Source organism: Metarhizium acridum (assembly GCF_019434415.1).
Source record: "Metarhizium acridum strain ARSEF 324 chromosome Unknown scaffold_31, whole genome shotgun sequence".
NCBI classification, from domain to species: Eukaryota; Fungi; Ascomycota; class Sordariomycetes; order Hypocreales; family Clavicipitaceae; genus Metarhizium; species Metarhizium acridum.
The window spans coordinates 3,027,969-3,044,710 of record NW_027094018.1 but is presented as its reverse complement, the minus strand read 5'-3'; the positions used below and the strand labels follow the sequence as shown (position 1 = coordinate 3,044,710).

General features: G+C 54.9%; 7 protein-coding genes across 8 annotated transcripts; 2 read left to right on the top strand and 5 right to left on the bottom strand.

The window, feature by feature from the left end:
- Positions 1-131: 131 nt before the first annotated feature.
- Positions 132-2,831, top strand: J3458_005827 (uncharacterized protein; the record flags this gene model as incomplete). The annotated part of the gene is made up of 3 exons (XM_007817383.2): positions 132-540; positions 678-1,076; positions 1,146-2,831. The coding sequence occupies 3 exons, from the start codon at positions 132-134 to the stop codon at positions 2,762-2,764; spliced, it is 2,427 nt and encodes an 808-aa protein (XP_007815574.2). The 3' UTR covers positions 2,765-2,831.
- Positions 2,832-4,214: 1,383 nt separating this feature from the next.
- Positions 4,215-5,335, bottom strand: J3458_005826 (uncharacterized protein; the record flags this gene model as incomplete). The annotated part of the gene is made up of 2 exons (XM_007817382.2): positions 4,215-5,042; positions 5,126-5,335. The coding sequence occupies 2 exons, from the start codon at positions 5,333-5,335 to the stop codon at positions 4,215-4,217; spliced, it is 1,038 nt and encodes a 345-aa protein (XP_007815573.1).
- Positions 5,336-10,224: 4,889 nt separating this feature from the next.
- J3458_005825 (uncharacterized protein) lies at positions 10,225-11,403 on the top strand (the record flags this gene model as incomplete). Its single annotated transcript, XM_007817381.2, has 2 exons — positions 10,225-10,664; positions 10,752-11,403. 2 exons carry the CDS (start codon positions 10,225-10,227, stop codon positions 11,401-11,403), a joined length of 1,092 nt encoding a protein of 363 aa, XP_007815572.2.
- A 146-nt stretch (positions 11,404-11,549) lies between these two features.
- Positions 11,550-12,603, bottom strand: J3458_005824 (uncharacterized protein; the record flags this gene model as incomplete). Its single annotated transcript, XM_066119005.1, has 2 exons — positions 11,550-12,081; positions 12,152-12,603. The coding sequence occupies 2 exons, from the start codon at positions 12,601-12,603 to the stop codon at positions 11,550-11,552; spliced, it is 984 nt and encodes a 327-aa protein (XP_065976527.1).
- Positions 12,604-12,837: 234 nt separating this feature from the next.
- On the bottom strand, positions 12,838-14,376 carry THR1_1 (Trihydroxynaphthalene reductase). Of its 2 annotated transcripts, XM_007817380.2 has the most exons (3): positions 13,739-14,376; positions 13,371-13,669; positions 12,838-13,287 (listed from the first exon to the last, which is right to left on the bottom strand). In XM_007817380.2, the coding sequence occupies exons 1-3, from the start codon at positions 14,358-14,360 to the stop codon at positions 12,937-12,939; spliced, it is 1,272 nt and encodes a 423-aa protein (XP_007815571.2). In that variant the 5' UTR covers positions 14,361-14,376; the 3' UTR covers positions 12,838-12,936. The 2 variants fall into 2 exon arrangements, with proteins under 2 accessions (XP_007815571.2, XP_065976526.1); XM_066119004.1 differs by having other exon boundaries at positions 12,838-13,669.
- Positions 14,377-14,516: 140 nt separating this feature from the next.
- Positions 14,517-14,906, bottom strand: J3458_005822 (uncharacterized protein; the record flags this gene model as incomplete). Its single annotated transcript, XM_066119003.1, has 1 exon — positions 14,517-14,906. One exon carries the CDS (start codon positions 14,904-14,906, stop codon positions 14,517-14,519), a length of 390 nt encoding a protein of 129 aa, XP_065976525.1.
- Positions 14,907-15,939: 1,033 nt separating this feature from the next.
- On the bottom strand, positions 15,940-16,581 carry J3458_005821 (uncharacterized protein; the record flags this gene model as incomplete). The annotated part of the gene is made up of 1 exon (XM_007817379.2): positions 15,940-16,581. One exon carries the CDS (start codon positions 16,579-16,581, stop codon positions 15,940-15,942), a length of 642 nt encoding a protein of 213 aa, XP_007815570.2.
- Between the last annotated feature and the right edge of the window lie 161 nt (positions 16,582-16,742).

Below are 16,742 nucleotides of genomic sequence, written 5' to 3'. Positions count from 1 at the left end.
CGTCGTTTTGATAAATCCATCTGCCTGAATCTTCCTTGGCTCCCTAGATCTGCTTGGCCCGAGACATTAGGCGCTCTGTCAGGCTCGGCTATCGCGAATTCGCGATCATCCAAGACAACCCCTTGCCCACAATGCGCGGCAACACCATTGTTGGTGCGGCTCTTCTTGCCGGCACGGCAGAGTTGGCGGCTGCCGATGGCTGCAATGCCGATAATTGTCTGCGAGCAATGAGGGCGACACAGATCCCCGGACGTCTCGAGAGTGCAAAGGCATTCTGTGCCACATACACCAAGGCGACTGGTACTGTTGCCCCGACGGCGGTTCCATCGTATGCCGCGGATGGCTGCAAGGACAACATGAATGGTCCCATGGCCCTGAGAATCTCCAGCGCTTGCTCTTGCATCGCACCCGGGCCTTCGACCACATCAACTCCCACGCCTCCCACTTCGACGGCTCCCACCACGACGCCAACCTCAACAGCCACCGGACACCCCTGCGCCCAGGTTAGCGCGTCATGGGCAGAGCAGAGGAAGACGAGAGGTACGTTTGAATATGGCGCGCTTGGTGGCAGGGTCGCAAATTGCCGCGCCCAGATGATGGGCTGGTTAAAAGATGGGCAAAGTTTATGGTTCAAGACAAGGCACGGAAGCTTACTAACAGACTTCCCGGTTGCTTAGCTGTCCCCACTGTGGCCGCGTCATTGGCCCACGAGTGTCTCAAAACCGTTCCCTTGGGCAAGGATGAGGCAATCCAGCTGATTGACGCCATCGAGCCCTACCTTGAGTGGCAGAGTGACGCCGCTTACAAGAAGGATCCTCCCAAGTCCTACTTCTATCCTGGGTTTGACATCTTCGGCAACCTGGCCAGGGTCCGGTCCAATGTCGAGGCTGGCAAATATGCTGGCGAGTTCGATTTCCAGACCGACCTCTACAAGCAGGTTTGGGCCCCCGGCCAGGACGGCCACTACGTTTTTTACCCCGACCTGTTGGCTAGAGCCTTCAAGTGGAGGCGTGCTGTTCCTCCCATTGTCTCTATTAGTGAGGACGGCCAGTCGCTGCCTGTCATCAAACTTCAGGGTAAGTCGTGGGCATCCCGAATTATCTCTCAGTTGCCCATTTGAAGGGGCTAACAAACAAACCCTCCAGCCGACGTGGTTGCCAACCCCAAGACGGCGCAGGCCATCACCAGAATCAACGGTATTGACGCCGCCAAGTACATTGAGGATACTGTCAATGCTGCCAGTTACCTTCAGGATGTCGACTCATCCTACAACACCATGTTCTGGTCCAAGTCCACCGCCGCCAACGGCGGAGTCGGCAATTTCATTTCCGGTGGCCGCAGTGCCATGTTTTACCACGGTCATAGCACCAAACTTACCTACGCCAATGGCACAACCGTGGAGATTGAGAACAAGGCCACTGTTGTCGGCGACATGACTGAAGTTGTTGACGGCCCCTCCATGTACAAGAAGTTCTGTACGCCCGTGCCCCTTCGGTCTAATTCAGCTTCTGCCGCTGCCCTCCCCGGCGTGGCCATCCCTGGCTATCCCAAGCCCGTCATTGCCTCCTCCGACGGTGTCGTCTCTGGCTACTACCTCAACGGCACTGGCCTTGATGACGTCGCCGTCATCTATCTGATGTCGTTCGAGCCCAGGAGTCCTGCCGAGTTTCAGGCTGTTGTCAGCGACTTTCTGCGCGAGGCCAAAGCTGCTGGTAAGACCAAGCTCGTTGTCGATTTCCAGAACAACGGCGGCGGCTACATTCTTCTCGGCTATGACTTCTTCCGCCAGCTGTTCCCTTCTGTCGTGCAGGACGGCAACTCTCGCTGGAAGCAGAGCAAGAGCTTCGCAGCCATGGCTCGTCTCATCTCCGATGCCGTCAAGGATGTGAATCCCGCCACTGAAACGAATAGCGACCTCATCGAGTTGTATCAGACATGGTGGAACTACAGATATGACATGAACATTACCAACGAGAACTTTGCCACCTTTGAGGACAAATTCCACCCTCATGTCTACAAGCACACCGACTACACCAACCTGATGCGATGGAACCTCAGCGACCCCCTGACCACCACCAACACGACATATGGCATCGGCATCGAGATCTCGGGCTACGGCACACGCGCCAACCTCTCCCAGCCATTCAAGGCCGAAGACATCATCATTCTTTACGATGGCGCCTGTTCCTCCACGTGCACTCTGGCATCCGAAATGCTCCGGCTCCAGGGCGGCGTCAAGTCTGTCGCCATGGGTGGCCGCCCCAAGCAGGGTCCCATCCAGGGTGTCGGTGGCGTCAAGGGATCGCAGGTCCTCAACCTCCTCAACATTTACACCTACGCCAACTACCTTTCTCAGCTCACCAATGACACCGGGACCAAGGCCGAACTACAGCGCTTCACGGCCTTGCCCATGCAGCGATCCACTGGCTCTGCCGTCAATGTCCGAGACCAGATCCTCCGCGACAACGTCAACGACGGCGTTCCCGCCCAGTACATCGCCGAAGAGGCCGACTGCCGCCTGTACTGGACGGCGCCCATGATTTCCGACGTCACCGAGGTGTGGAAGTCTGCTGCCAACGCTGCCTTCAACGGCGCCAAGTGCGCCCACGGCGGTATTGCCGGGTCGAAGGCGAATCGCAGAAGCCCCGTTGCTCCTGCTCTGAGTGCCCGTCGTCCCCCAAGGATGTCCGAGGCCGTGGACAAGACTCCCATTGCACACAGCCTGAACTGGGAGGCCCAGCATCTGCAGATGGCTATCAACTAAGGGATGTAAAAAATGTATCTTGTGATGATGAGTACATAGCATGAATATATATATTTTTAGATTTGAGCAACCGACTATGAAGTGTCGCTTTGGTGCTTTGTTTTCTCTGAAGCCATCCAGTGAGTTTGCGTTGGGGGGGCACCGTCACATTGGACAACTCGATCCTGACAGATGGCCTTGTTGAACCATTGTAGAATCGTATACAAAACCAGCAGTGTCGAGTGCGACGACAGACACGGAAGCGCCTCGTAACAAGGGCAGCGAGGGTCTCTGAAGTCGACTACAAGCCTCGTGAACAGGCAAGTTAGTGCCATGTACCCGATGACAGGTCGCATGGGGTGCTAGCGGTAGGCGTGCATCAGAGAATTGGACCTTGCATAGGATATCACGGACAGGGTTGGGAGCGCAACACTACACACGCATGATTCCGTGTGCGGGAATCAGATCGACATGGAACTACATACTCCATATCAACCATGCATTGGGTTTTCTGCATGGTGGCTCGCATCGCCCCGTTTGGCGAAAGTGTGTTCCTCCAGATGCACTTGAGATGTCCTGTCGATCCGACGCTGCTTGTGCTCAGAACAGTGTTGCAGACGACTTGTTTCCATGTGCGCCGAGCTGTGCCGAGGGCCCCTCGCCTTGTAGAACGAGACCCGCCGACGACGCATGTTTCCAGCAGAGCACTTGAGGGCTTTTGCAGAGTAGTCTTCACCAGAGCCCACCATAAGAATTGACATGGAAGCATCGGAGTCGGGGGCATGGGTGCGTCCGGGGATTGCTGCCATGCGCTACCTGTTGGGTCGGGGGAGGGGGATGTTGTGTGGGCCGTCGTGCATGTATATGCATGGCACCTGGGGTTTCTCTGTTCGCTACGGAGTGCGGAGTACTTCTTGTCCAATGCTACTTTAATGATACGCAATCAACCTCTTGTCAGTCGACGGATTCGAGACGGGGAATCTATTTTTTCTTCTTCGTTAAAGCAAACACGCCGTTGGCGCGATGAAGCTGACTCTCCTTCGCCTCCCGTGGCTCCTGGCCGCGTCGGCAGCGGCGTTGGACCTGGCCTCGCTGCAGAGGCTGCTGCTGTGTCTCGCTGACGGCGGGTCGAGGCACAATTGCTCGCTGGTCGACGTCGAGTGCCAGTGCGACAACATCGAGCCCATCATCAGAACGGTGGCGCCGTGCCTGGTCCAGGCTGGGTGCGACTTGCAGAACATTACAGGTGGGTTTTTGTTTTCGAATCAGCTCCATCTCCCGGGGTGCTTCTTCTGTTGAGAAAGGAAAAAGGTCGTCGTGGATATCGTGCCGACTGAGGCTGTTTATATAGCCACCGGTCGGGTTGTGCCGGACGTTTTTAGTCTATTCTATGAAAATGAACAACATCAAAGACGCCCGCAAAGCAAACACCTCGGCTGGTTTCCCGCGCGCCCTCACGTAGCCACCCCCCCTAGCACGGCCCAACCTTTGCCAGGGCGCCGTGCGTGCCGCCGTCAAACAGGCCGTGGCACTCGTCCAGCTTGGCAAAGTGGGCGGCGAACTCGATGCCGCGGCGCCTCTGGGCCTCGACGCGCGCCCAGTCCCACTCCCCGTCGACGGCGAGGTCGACGTGGCCCAGGTCGGCCGCCTCGTCGCCGACCTGGTTGTCGCCGCTCATCCAGCCGCCCGGGCGGTCCGGCAGCAGGCCCGACTCCTGCAGCACAATGGCCGGGTGGACGGTGAAGCGGCCCAGCTTGAAGACGTACTTGCTCACGGCCGAGGCGTGGATGCTGGCCTCCCAGCCGGCCGAGGCGTCGGCGCCGGTCCTCGTGCGCACGCGTCCGAAGCGCGGGTCCAGCCACTCGGTGGGCTTGGCCGTGCCCCGGGGCACAAAGTGCGTCACCATGTACAGCCACTTCCGGTCCCAGGCGAGCACCCTGCTCCACAGCTCGTAGGCGCGGTAGGCGCGTATCTCCCTCTTGAAGGAGCACGCCACGGAGCCGAGCATGATGCCCATGGGCCCGCGCGCCGGCCGGCCCGTCTTGGGGTCCAGCACCAGGCCCGTCCGCGCGTTGTACGTGAGGCTGCGCATGGCCGGCCGCGCGAGGTAGCTGACGAGGTGCGTGCGCGCCACGTCCAGGTCCGTGAAGTAGGTCGAGTTGGACTTGTGCAGGTTGTAGTCGATTTCGAGGAGCGGCGCCCGCGTCTCCGAGATGAGCGGCTTGAAGAGCGCCCGCGGCGTGAGGTCGGGCGACTTGCGGAGCATGTTGTGGTAGACGATGGCGTAGAAGACGCGGTACTGGGGCGCTTGACGTTAGAAGACATATTTGCGTCTTGACGGGGCAGATGTGGAGAGGCAAGGACGGGGGGGAGCTCTCATACCGTCCATGCAAATGGCAGGTTCTTCCAGTTGAGCGCGACAAACAGCAGCAGGAGGATGCGCGAGCTGCGCCCCGGCCCGGTCAGGAAGTTGTGGATGGCGACGGACCAGTCGATCTTGTAGGCGGCGTAGCCGGCGGACCCCAGCGCCAGGGGAACGATGACGCGGATGGCCACGGCGAGGCCACCGACCTTGCTGGAAGCCGATGCCATGGGTTCGCGAGGTCGTGATCTTTTTGCGACGCGAGGTTGTGGTGTTTTGAGGGGCGAGGTCAGGGGGGGAGGGGCCTGACCAAGGAGAGATGGCAAACCTCCCGAAATGGGCGGGGTCGCAGGGCGGCGGTGATGTAAGGACAGCGAGAGCTGAGAAGGGAATGGGTAGATGTGTGAATGTGAAAGATGCAGAAAAATTCATGGGGCGTAGAATTCGCAAAGGAGCGGGAAAAAGCCCGGCCCACTCATCCAGGCACGCAGCTGTGCAAAGTTGCGCAGCTGTCGACTTGTTGAGTAAGCCTGGCGTCGCCCGTGCCGAGGTTGGCGTCGCGGATCCGCGTCACTCAAACAGGGCCCTCCCCTTAAATTGCGGCTGAGCCGGATTGCGGTGGATACCCTTCCGCCCGCGCCGCCCGAATTGTTGGGACGGACTTTTGGGGGTCGACTCGGAGCCCCGATTGGCTGTGACGGTTGACGGCGTGATGCGGCCAGAGTTGGGCAACCCTGACCCGAGATGATGTGGATGAGAGACCGGACAGCAGTTGCACAGCAAACCTCCCTGCTGTAAAGCCGGGCTTGACCTTTTCCCGGGTGATGGGCCGGGAGGGGTCGGCGACTTCTATTCATGTCTCGTCAACGAGAATGCATTTTGTCAGGAACAACATGTTCATGGCCTCGCAGACGACATGAGGCTCTGTCTGAGGGTCAGGGACCAATAGCGGGGAACCAGCGCACGGACCCTCAAGGACCAATTAAGTGTATCATATAACACTAAAGCTATGCCTTGATTATGCCTAATCACGAGGTTATGGGGAGATATAAAAGGGAAACTTGATAAAGTGTATAATTAGAGGTTTAAAGATTAGTATAATTATAATCATAACCTTTCTTAATAGCTCACTCGTAGCGAGGCTCTCTGCCACATCTCCCTAGTCACTCTGCTAGTAACCCAACCACTCTGACACTGGGCATCTTGTTGCCCACACAGTTTACTCTTGACACCTCCCCGGCTTACATCCGGCCGTTGTGCAGGGTGGTTGATAGACCTGCTATAGGAACTGCGCCGGTTGTTGTTGGCTCTACATACCCTTTCCATGGCGACAACCTGGATGCGCTCACAACCGCCACGGCACAACACGAGCGCTATTTTGGAATGCCCAATCGGCCGTGTGTCGGTCGGGCCGGCACTTTCAACACACTCTTTACATTCTCATCACGTAGGGAAGGCATTCTCTAAACGCATTCACGGCTTTAAAGTATCCGATTGAGTCTGTCCGCCATCTTGATATTCGTCTGCACCCATCCCGTCAAGCCCTTGAGACGCTCCGTAATTATCCACCCCACCTCCTTTTGTGATCAATCTGTCACGCTCTCACTTTTCCGTTGCTGCTGAAACATGTCCAACGCTGTAGAGATCGTACGAAGCCGGAACTTTGGTTTCTTATCAGTTTTCTTTCATGTACCGCCAGAGAAGCCAAATTCCGTTTGCGAGGACAAAATAAAAAGAAATGATTCTATTGAAAAGAGTATTATTAACATGCGAGGTTCCGAGAGTGGCCACACAAACTTACGCCGCAAAGAGTGATAGAAAGAATATGGCCGTCATCATTTCACACGAGTCCCAAGGCCTGTCAACCCATCTACTCCCTTGATATCACCAAATGCTGCATCACCGTAGCCGTTGCAGTCTCTAACACCGGCCTTGTATGTCACCCAAATAAAGATGGAGCATCCCATCATAAAATTCTGAACAACAAATTAGACGAGATACGAAAGGGAAGCGGCAGCGGTAGTCTAAGCCAGTCAGAATGACATGCAACGAAAAAGAGAACTCCCGCTACATCCGTCACAACACCCGCGACTGCAAAAGCTTCGGTACGGGAAAAATTCTTATCGACAGGGAGGTTGTGGGACTGAAAAGCAGAAAGTAGCTAAAATTGCCCCCCTGGCGAACGGATTTTGAAAGGGAAAAAAAAAAAAAAAAAGCCAAAGCGAAAACCGCAGCAGACGATATAATAATTATCCGCCGTTTTTGTGGGAGCAATCATCGTGTGGCCTGATAGTACTGCCTCGTCTTGAGTATCGAAAATGGACTACACGGTTAGCATCTGTTTCGTTGATATAATTTGAAAGGAACACTGTCAACGGCAATATGAGGGGTATAATTGCGAAGTAATCAGAACATGGTTGTACGCAACTGAAAAGAAACAACTCGGCAGAAGGGAACGACCGCGTGCACCAAGGTTTCGACTTGAACTGCTATTAAGGTGAATTAACGGCATCTCCTTGATATTGGAAAGGCAATAAAGAAAACTGGGCGCACGTGGTCAGCTTGTCTGTGGTCAGGGGAGCAGGACGACCGTTGTGGTTCAAACTACCAAAATGAAGATTTCGGTTACCATTCGAATGTACAATAAATCAGTCTTTTCCATCTCATACTTGACGAATGATTTTGATTACTACTCGTTAATATTTCTCAATAAAATCTTTTTTTCCCTGCAAGACTTTCGCAGACACTATTTTGCTAGCACCATGATAGCTACAAAGATTGGCGAATCTGACGGCATCAACAAAAATGTCACGATATGGTCAGACCAGGTAAAAGGGAAATGCCACTTCCACTAGTGCCTTCCATAATCAAAACTTGGATACCTCTTAGCTGTAGATATCCTGTATTTTCACCCGTTGACAGAAAATCGTTGTTGATTCAGGGGATTTAATTCACCTGTCTTTATTGCATCAGGGCCTGCTCCTTGTTGTATTTTTTCAAAGGAGGTCATTTACCACAAGTGCTATTTTCCCTTGCACTGAACAAATCACCGTCTGTTTCTCCTCAATGGGTCCATACTCCAAAAAAAACAGCCTCGTCAGTGCTAGATACTAGTAGAATACTCGCACTTCAGACGTCGTTTTGCCGCCTGTGAAGATAGTCTTACTGTTATAGTTCAAAGGGAAGTACTTGGCATTCTTTACATTCCTTTACTTCTCATACAAGCCAGGAATGCCGCTGGGGAGCCTGTCCATTTCAGTAGTCACTGTCAGCAGCCTTGTTGTAACTTGACACCGCTCGCGGAGCTATAGACCGTATTCGACGCTGGACTGGACGTAATCTGCTGAAAGGTATGCAAGACGAGGAAGAGATCAGTATGTTTCCAGGAGATTATAGGTGCTGCCGGCTCGGTCCTTTCGCGAAAACTCACTGGTCTTCTTCTTCTCATTGCTAACAATTTTGTCAGTATTCAACTAAACCAAGTAAAGGGGAAATGCTACTTTCCCTGGCGCCTGTTGACCTCTATGCCTCTTAGTTGTAGATGCCATGCATTTTTATCCGCTGACACACATGATCCTGATTCCAAGAGATCTAACTGGTCTCACTTGCGCCGAAGAGCTTAACCACTGAAGTCTTGAATTTCTTGCTGTTTATTTTAGGGGGGTACATGCTATGATACGTAGGACCTTCTAGGAGCATGCTTTAGGTCTGAAATGTAGCTATTGACCTTTGCGTTTCCCACCTCTACGCTTCCAAATTTCGTCATGGAAGGATTCTTTAAGCTAACATGCGGTGTGCATTCTCAAGTGCTGTACACGGGAAAGTATCATGGAAAGTGCCATTAAACAGTGTATCACTCGACATTTTCAATGTTTGGTAAAATTAAATCCGACAATGTACTATTTGCTTTCATGGGAGCGTATAAGCAGAGCCAACGCAGTTACAAAGCAATCATAGACGTGGCGCCTACCCTTCACATGGTCAATATTCGACGTCACGGTCATACACGCATCCGCATCATCACCCACATGGCACGTCCTGCGGCCATACATCACTGCAGAAGAAGCTGCTGATCCAAGCACGGTTTCCCTGGGTAGTAGCAAAACTGCCATAAGATGCAGACACAGCCGAAAGCCTCAACCTATCCTCGTGCCAAGCCCACCAGCCGAGATATAGCCCCCATTCCTCTCGCTCGAGATTCCCAAAGCGCAGCTTGGCACCCAAAGCGGCTCGCATGGTGCGAAAAGGTCACATACCACGTTCCAAAAGTGCCCGAGACAAACCCACGTGTCGAGTGGGCTGAATCGGCAACGGGAAATTGGTCAATTCGTATCAAAAAGGTTCCAGAATTCCCAGGCAAATCAGCACCCTAAAAACTACAACACCAAAACTCCAAACCCCGTGGCAACCACTTCTTCTCACGCAAAGCGCATTTGACTCGAGCAGCGCACCACCTCTCCCTTCGGAGCGCAAACTAGGCAAAATTCCGCTGGTGCATGGACTATTTCCCATTTCCATGTCCCCGTTTTCCCCATCACGCCAGTCAATGCGCTGCCAAAATCATTCGTAAAGACGCCGAATGATGCGTGCATGCTCTCCCTTCAACATGCGCACGCACAATGGGCCAGTTCAAAAACCACGCAACCAGAAGAAATAAAATATTAATCTGAATCGCCACAAGGCGGCGAGTGACATTCTCACATCACCGTCGTCAATGCAACAGATAGTGTGTCGCCGCTACTGCCCTCAGATCTCCGCAGATGAGATGAACCTCCCGTCCTCCCGCGGCCATCACGCCATCATCTACAACCAAACAGCTGGGGCATCCCCACGTGGGCTACTATATGCAAAAAATAGAAAATGAAATAGCCCCGTAATATCAGATGACTCGGTGGCAAGCAGTGCCAAGCGCAGATATTTGAGTCAGGGCCACGCGACGCAGCTTTTTCGAAGTTGGTCCTCGTCAGGGATCCCAAGCTTGGCGAACCGTACACATCAAGCATATAACCAACTTGAGCCGCCATGGTCATTCAAGGGAAAACAAAAGGCAAACAGCCTGCCAGAGCTTGTCGTAGCTTGAAACACCGTCTGTATCTTCCCATACCCGCATCTTCCCAACATGCGTCTCTCAAAGCTCCCCCTGGCAAGGGCCTCGCTCGCTCTCCTGTCCATCACTCCCTCGGCCGCCTCTCCCGTGCAAGTCGACGGCACGACCCTCGGGCTCATCAACACGTACTCCCGCTATGCCACGGCGGCGTACTGCCCCGACCTGCAGGACTTGTCCCTCAACAGCCTGGTGTGCACCAACCCGAACGCCCATGCCTGCGGCGGCATGGCAGACACCACCACCGTCGAGGAGTTTGGCGACAAGAGCTCCATCTCCGGCTACGTCGCCGTCAGCAAGAGCCAGTCCGTCATCGTGGTGTCCTTCCGCGGCACCGACATCTGGAATATCCGCGACGTCATGAGCGACGTGCTGGCTTGTCTGAGGGAACCCAAGCTGAGGTGGAAATGGATCCTGGGCATGATTACCGACGCCATCTGTGCCGTGATGCCCTCGTATGTTGTAGGCCCTCAGTCCTGAAGATCATACCATCGAAGCGAAACATCCGTCGCAAGCTGCTAATACTTAACGGGGGGGGTTAGACAAGCCGCCGACGAGGTGGACAAGCTCCTGCCGCTGTGTCACGAGTGCCGCGTCCACCAGGGCTTCTGGGCCGCCTTCACGGGCATCAAGGGCCGCATGATGCAGGTCGTCCAGGAGCAGCTGAGGCAGAATCCCGGGTTCAAGGTCGTCGCGACGGGCCACTCCCTCGGGGGCGGCGTAGCGACGCTCGCGGGCGCATATCTGCGCAAGGGCGGCGTCAGGACCGACATTTACACGTACGGGTCGCCGCGGGTCGGAAACACGGCGTTTGCAGAGTATGTGTCTGACGGGCGCAACGGCAGGACGGTCCGCGTGACGAACAAGCACGACCCGGTGACGGTGGTGCCGGGCGACAGCAGCGCCGGGTATGCGCACACCACGCCCGAGTTCTGGTTCCCGGAAGGGCTGGGCCGCCCGGCCAAGGTCTGCAAGGGCGTGCATAATCTGGCTTGCAGCGGCCAGGTCTTCAACCTTCTCTCCCTCGGCGACCATGATGGCTTTGGGTACGCAAACGGGGTGAATGTGTGCCCCGGCAAGGCGGGCAAAACCCTGGGGCCGCAGCTGCAGGACATCATCACGCAGGAAGACGTTGACGACTGGGTGCGCTTCGGGATTTTGGATAACACGACTGCGCCTGATGCCGGGGCTTAAGAGAAGGCAGGGGTGGAAATCTGCGGGCGTTGTACCGACGCGAGAGAGACGTTTGTGGCCCGCAGCACGAGTATATGGTGTCTGGTATTTGATGTCGGCCTGTCTGTGAATCGTGTCGTCTTTTTTGAAAATAGAGCTTTACAGCCTCACAGGCGCTTCTCAACCTCCTCCAGCGCAGCCAAAACTCCCTCCCAGTTCTTCCACTCATTCTCGCCGCCCTGAATAGTCCCGTACAGCGGCAGCCTAGAGCCATCCGCATCCCCAAACCCTCGCAGCCGACTGGTTGCCTCCTTGATGCCCACAATGCCGTGTCTGCTGACAATCTCCTCCATGCAGCTTACTTTATACTGCAGCTCCCTCCTCTCACTGGCTTCCGCTTCCGTAGGCCGCGTCTTGCTCGCCAACTCAAGCAACCTCACAAGCGACTTTGGGAAGAATCCCGCCGAGGCATCAATGGCGCCCACGCACCCAACGCTCACCACGGGCAGGAGCTGCTGTCCCAGGCCGGTGAAAACGTGAAAGCCGGCCGTGTCAATGGCCGGGTTCAGCGCAATCTGTGTCAGTAGAGAAACGTCCCCGTGGGAGAGCTTGCACCCAACAATGTTGGGATGGGCGGCAAGAGTGGCAAACGTAGCCGGTGCGACTTTGACCATGTTTGACACCGCGGGGAAGTGGTACCTGTTCCAAAAGTGCTCAGCCGAGCACATATGTAGTTGAACGTGGCAAGCAACAAGGTGCGCACACTCACACAAGAATGGGAATAGGGCTCCGATCTGCCACTGCAGTAAACCACCTGACGATGCCCTCCTGCGGCGTGACGGCGGCATTGTATCCCGGCGCCAGCACCATTCCCCAGTGGGCGCCGCCTTGCTTTGCATCGGTGAGCTGCTCGACGGTTTCTTCGATGCTTGCTGTGGCCGTGCCCGCTATGATGGGGTAGTCCGTGAACCCTTCGTGGACAAGGGCATCTCGCACCCCTTGCAGCACCGCTTTGCGGTCTCGCGAGTGAATGTGTACGGATTCACCCGTACTGCCGAATATGACTAGACCCTTGATGCCGGATTTCGCGAGGTAGATTGCGTGGGCAGTCTGGGTGGCGATGTCGACGGGCGGGATGGCAGGGTCATAGGCGGAGCTGGATTTGGAGGCAAAGAAGGTTGGCACGGGCACGTAGATTCCTGGCGGGGGTGGAGAGGACATGATGGCGGACGTGATGGTGTGTGGCAGTTGATGAGATTCGTCGGTGATGAAGGAGTTTGATGGGATGATGGGCGATTGATACCCAACTTGGGTCGGACGAGGTGAAGTTGGAGCTCCGGGTAACACGTGGCGGCGCCGCCGATGACGGTGCTCGGTGTTCGGGTTAACCCACGGCGATCCGTGTTACGTGCCGCAATGAAACGATAAATATTAGGACGTCCCGAATTGGCCCGCCGGAAGTGAGGCTGATGAATTGAAATTGCGCAATGATTTTCCGCGGCTATTTTGGGATTGGCCGCCAGTCCCTGGTCTATTTGTCTTTTCTCTATCAGTCTATCGAACTACATGCGTACCCTCGGCGGGTTCCAAAATCTTCCATTGGCAGGCTAAATCCTTCTTCTCGTTGTATTGCCTCAGCGTGGCGATGATCTTGTTTGCAATCTCCTCAAAGTTGCCTGTGGCAAGCGCCAGAATTGTAGGACCCGCGCCGGAGAGGCACACGCCCAGGAAGCCAGGCTGGGTCTTGGGGGACATTGACTCGACGACTTCTGTGAGACCCGGGATGAGGGTCTGGCGGTAGGGCTGGTGGATCTTGTCCTGCATGGCGAGATGGATGAGTTCGGGGTCCGGCGGCGACTGGCCCAGGGCGACGGGGAGAAGGGCAATTCGTTGGAGGTTGAATGTCTGGCACGGCACAAAGCTGGCAGTTAGAAACAGGGTACCAATGATGAGCCCGCGTAACTGGTTCGCGGGCAGGGTGTACGTACCACATCCTGGCGGGGATACTTTTCCGGAAGAACAGCTCTCGCCGATGCCGTGGGCACGATAAAGTCGGGAATGATGGCGACCGCCTTGATCTCCTTGGCCCAGGGGAACTTGATGTGGTGACCGATGCCGACCGGCGGCGAGGGAGGTTTCTTTCCCGTATCAACGCCGCCAGCTGGCGAGGGAAGGACTTCGGAAAGAGGAATTTCTATTCTCGCAGCGTCTTCGGGGTTCAATGGCATCAGGTAGGTACCGACGAAGCCGCCAAACAAGGCGGCGCCCACATTGTCCGGATGTCTTTCTGCAGGATTTTGTCAAACTCGAATCTCACGCCACTTTGGAGGTATCAAAACCACACCGGCACACATACCAATCATCAGACAATAGTCGAAAAGTCGGTCCAGATCCAGATGCTTCAGCCCACCCGCCTCCTTGCCCAGCATCACACCAGCAACTACGGCAGCGCCCGAACTTCCCAACCCCCTGCCCAGGGGAATGGGATTCTTAATGTGCACATGCGTCTCAACCGGGAACGCGCGCTGGTCATGGCATCTCAGCACATACAGCGCGACACGGGTGATCAGGTTGCTCTGCGGGTCGAGACTGATATCCTCAGTGCCCTCGCCCTGGCCCTCGTAGGTGATTATGCAGTTGAGCGGGTGCTCGGTCGACGTCTTGGATCGGTCAATGGTGACATGGAGCTCGAGGTAGACGGTGAGGGCAAGACCAATGACATCAAAGCCGGGCCCAATGTTGGCGCTGGAGCACGGGGTCTTGATGACGAGCGACTCCATGACTGTAGTTGAAACAGTAGGGAGTGACGCCAATTGACGGGTGTGGGATTGTCGCGATGTGTGTGAGGAAAAGGACTGCAAAGGTTTCGTGCCTCTGAGTCGTGCGGCAGTTTTGGCGGGGCGCACCGATGACCGGAGACGGCGAGAGACTTCAATGTGGGGCGGGAGCGGCGTCAGGTCACCTCTTGACCACCTCATGGCATGTGGGGCAACCGGGTCCAATCAAAGCGAGAGATACTATGGAGATAAAGCTGATTTCAACATCTCCGATAGCCAGCTCGTAAGAGAGACCTTTTACTAATATATATTTTTTGAAAAATGCTGTATTCGTCAATATACTCGTACAATTTTCGCTCATGACACATGTGCAGGCCTCTCCGGGTCCTGCAATCTGGCCAATTCCAGCAACAATCGATACAAATACACCGACATGTCCTCCCTTCGAAATGCCTGTTGAAACCACTCGGCGCCCCGAATTGCAATCTGCTGTGCGTGTTGCTGTCCCCGCGTCGTAGATGTCAAATAAGCCACCAGCTCCGGCAGCTCACCCATATTCTGACTAACAGGGACGTAGTGCACCCAAGGAACCAGGTGGTCGTCGTGCCATTCGCGGAGAAGAGTCTGTTTAAGCGGCGTGGATTTGGAGGCCAGGAGTCTGTACCACCGCCCGCTGATGCCGTTGCCGTCCAAATCAAAGACGAGGCGCGAGCGGAGAGCTTCATTCTTGTCTGCGCAGGGTCTCATGCGGTAAAAAAAGGTCTGCTCACGCCGCCATCTCCCGACGCCACGATACACATTGGTAAACGCAACATTGTAGAGTCTGCTGTTCAGGAAGGACGAGTTGACACACCGCACCTCGCCGTTTCTGTCTGTGAGGTACACATGTTGCTTTCTCTCCAGATTCTGAGCCGAGCTGACGAATCGCTGCCGGTGGAATTTGGACCACTGCGAGTCCGCCGCGAACCCCTCCCGTCGTGGAGACTGTGCAGTACAAATTGTTCTTTTTCAAAGCCCAGTCCGCGTCATGCTCGGGGCTGTACGAAAATCTCCTTTCCGTGTACGCTGGGCTCGGGAATAAAATGTCTCCCATCGTGGATGGAGCGCCGGTCGAAAGAACTGGTGCCGTCCCCTCTAGCAGACGCATGGATGTTGGGCTCACAAACAAGCCATGCATGTGCTCGTATTCCCTGTGACGGCAAAGGTCAATGTTGTTGGACATATTTTGAACAAAAGGCAAGCCGTGTGTTTCAATCTCCTTTCCCGGCGCAGCGGAGTCATTGTGATGGCAATACTGGACAAGCTTTGACCAGGTAGGCTGCTGAGAGAGATGCATCTCTTTGACCCCGGTGCCTGATGCCATGTGTCTCGGCAGTAGGACTCGAGGCTCGTCGAGGTGATTGACTAAGAACTCGACGTCTCGCGGAATTCCTTGCACATTTCCCGGCAGATAGTTATGTGTTGAGCAACTCAGCAATGTGCCTGTCAAAGCCACGCCACCGGTGAGCGCATTTTGTGTTGCCCGATTTGCGGGAGAAGGTGCATGTCCAAACATCGCCATCTGGGGACTCTTGTACCAGTGTCATGGCTTTCAGAACTTGCTGGCCGCTTAGAGACCAAAAAGGCGCAACCGACAAGCACATCGTGTCAAAGTCGTCGATGATCTTGGACTGGTGAAGCGTAGCGTACTCAAACCAAGCTTCAAATCCTGGCGGCGCCTCCATCTTGTAGCGGCGGCGATACTCATTTCTTGCAGCCGTGATGGAGTTTGATTGATTCTTCAACATGGCTTCAACATGGCTTCGAAATTGCTGTTTGCCACGTCAATAATTTTCTCGACGGGATGCTTGTGCGTATTGGCGAACACGACTCCTCTAGACCGCGCACTGCAAATAGCAGCCGTGTGCGCCAGGTACGGAAGAAGAGGCACAAGCATCAGCGCCCACAGCAGCTTCTTGTTAGTGACGTGTCTTGGGGTAAATACAATGAGCTGGCCTAGGGTCAACGCAAAGCTAACAATGTAGTGAAGCGCCTGGATGTAGAACGACTGAATGTTAGCGTTTCGCGTGGCGAAGACGCTGAACATTTTGATAACGGCAGCATTAGCCCACAAGGTATAATAGACCTGCTTGAGTTTAGAAGATGGACAATATATGGGGGAAGCGGCTTCACAAACCATTTCAAACACGCGCAAGGTTGCGTAAGACTTTGCAATACTTGCTACAAGCATAGCAGCAGCACCAAAAGGTACGAAGCCCAGGAAAATTACTTGTATCGCCATGGCGAAAAGCAAGGCACTCATGGCCCGAGGTGCAAGCCGGCGCATATGTATATCCATACCGTCGAGGGAGGCAACACCCAAGCCGGAGGCAAGTTTTGATGATAACGTTGCGTGTGCGGCAAATAGGCCAAGAAGCTCCATGGCAAATATCAAGACGACCGAGATGCTCCAAGCCGATAACGTGTGGATTCCAAATATAGCGATAGCGACGGCATACCATGTCGTCATCAAGGTAAAGGCGTCGACTTTGCCTGAAACACGAGTAGAGCCGGTGTTAACGCAGGCTATCAAAGGTTAATCTC

Bases quoted from the DNA above. Each gene is read 5' to 3' on its own strand.
- THR1_1 (XM_007817380.2), bottom strand. From the start codon at position 14,360: ATGAGGTGGTCAAGAGGTGACCTGACGCCGCTCCCGCCCCACATTGAA. The intron at 13,670-13,738 runs GTATGTGTGCCG...AAAATCCTGCAG, and splicing joins CGACTATTGTCTGATGATTG to AAAGACATCCGGACAATGTG. The intron at 13,288-13,370 runs GTACGTACACCC...GTGCCGTGCCAG, and splicing joins AGTATCCCCGCCAGGATGTG to ACATTCAACCTCCAACGAAT.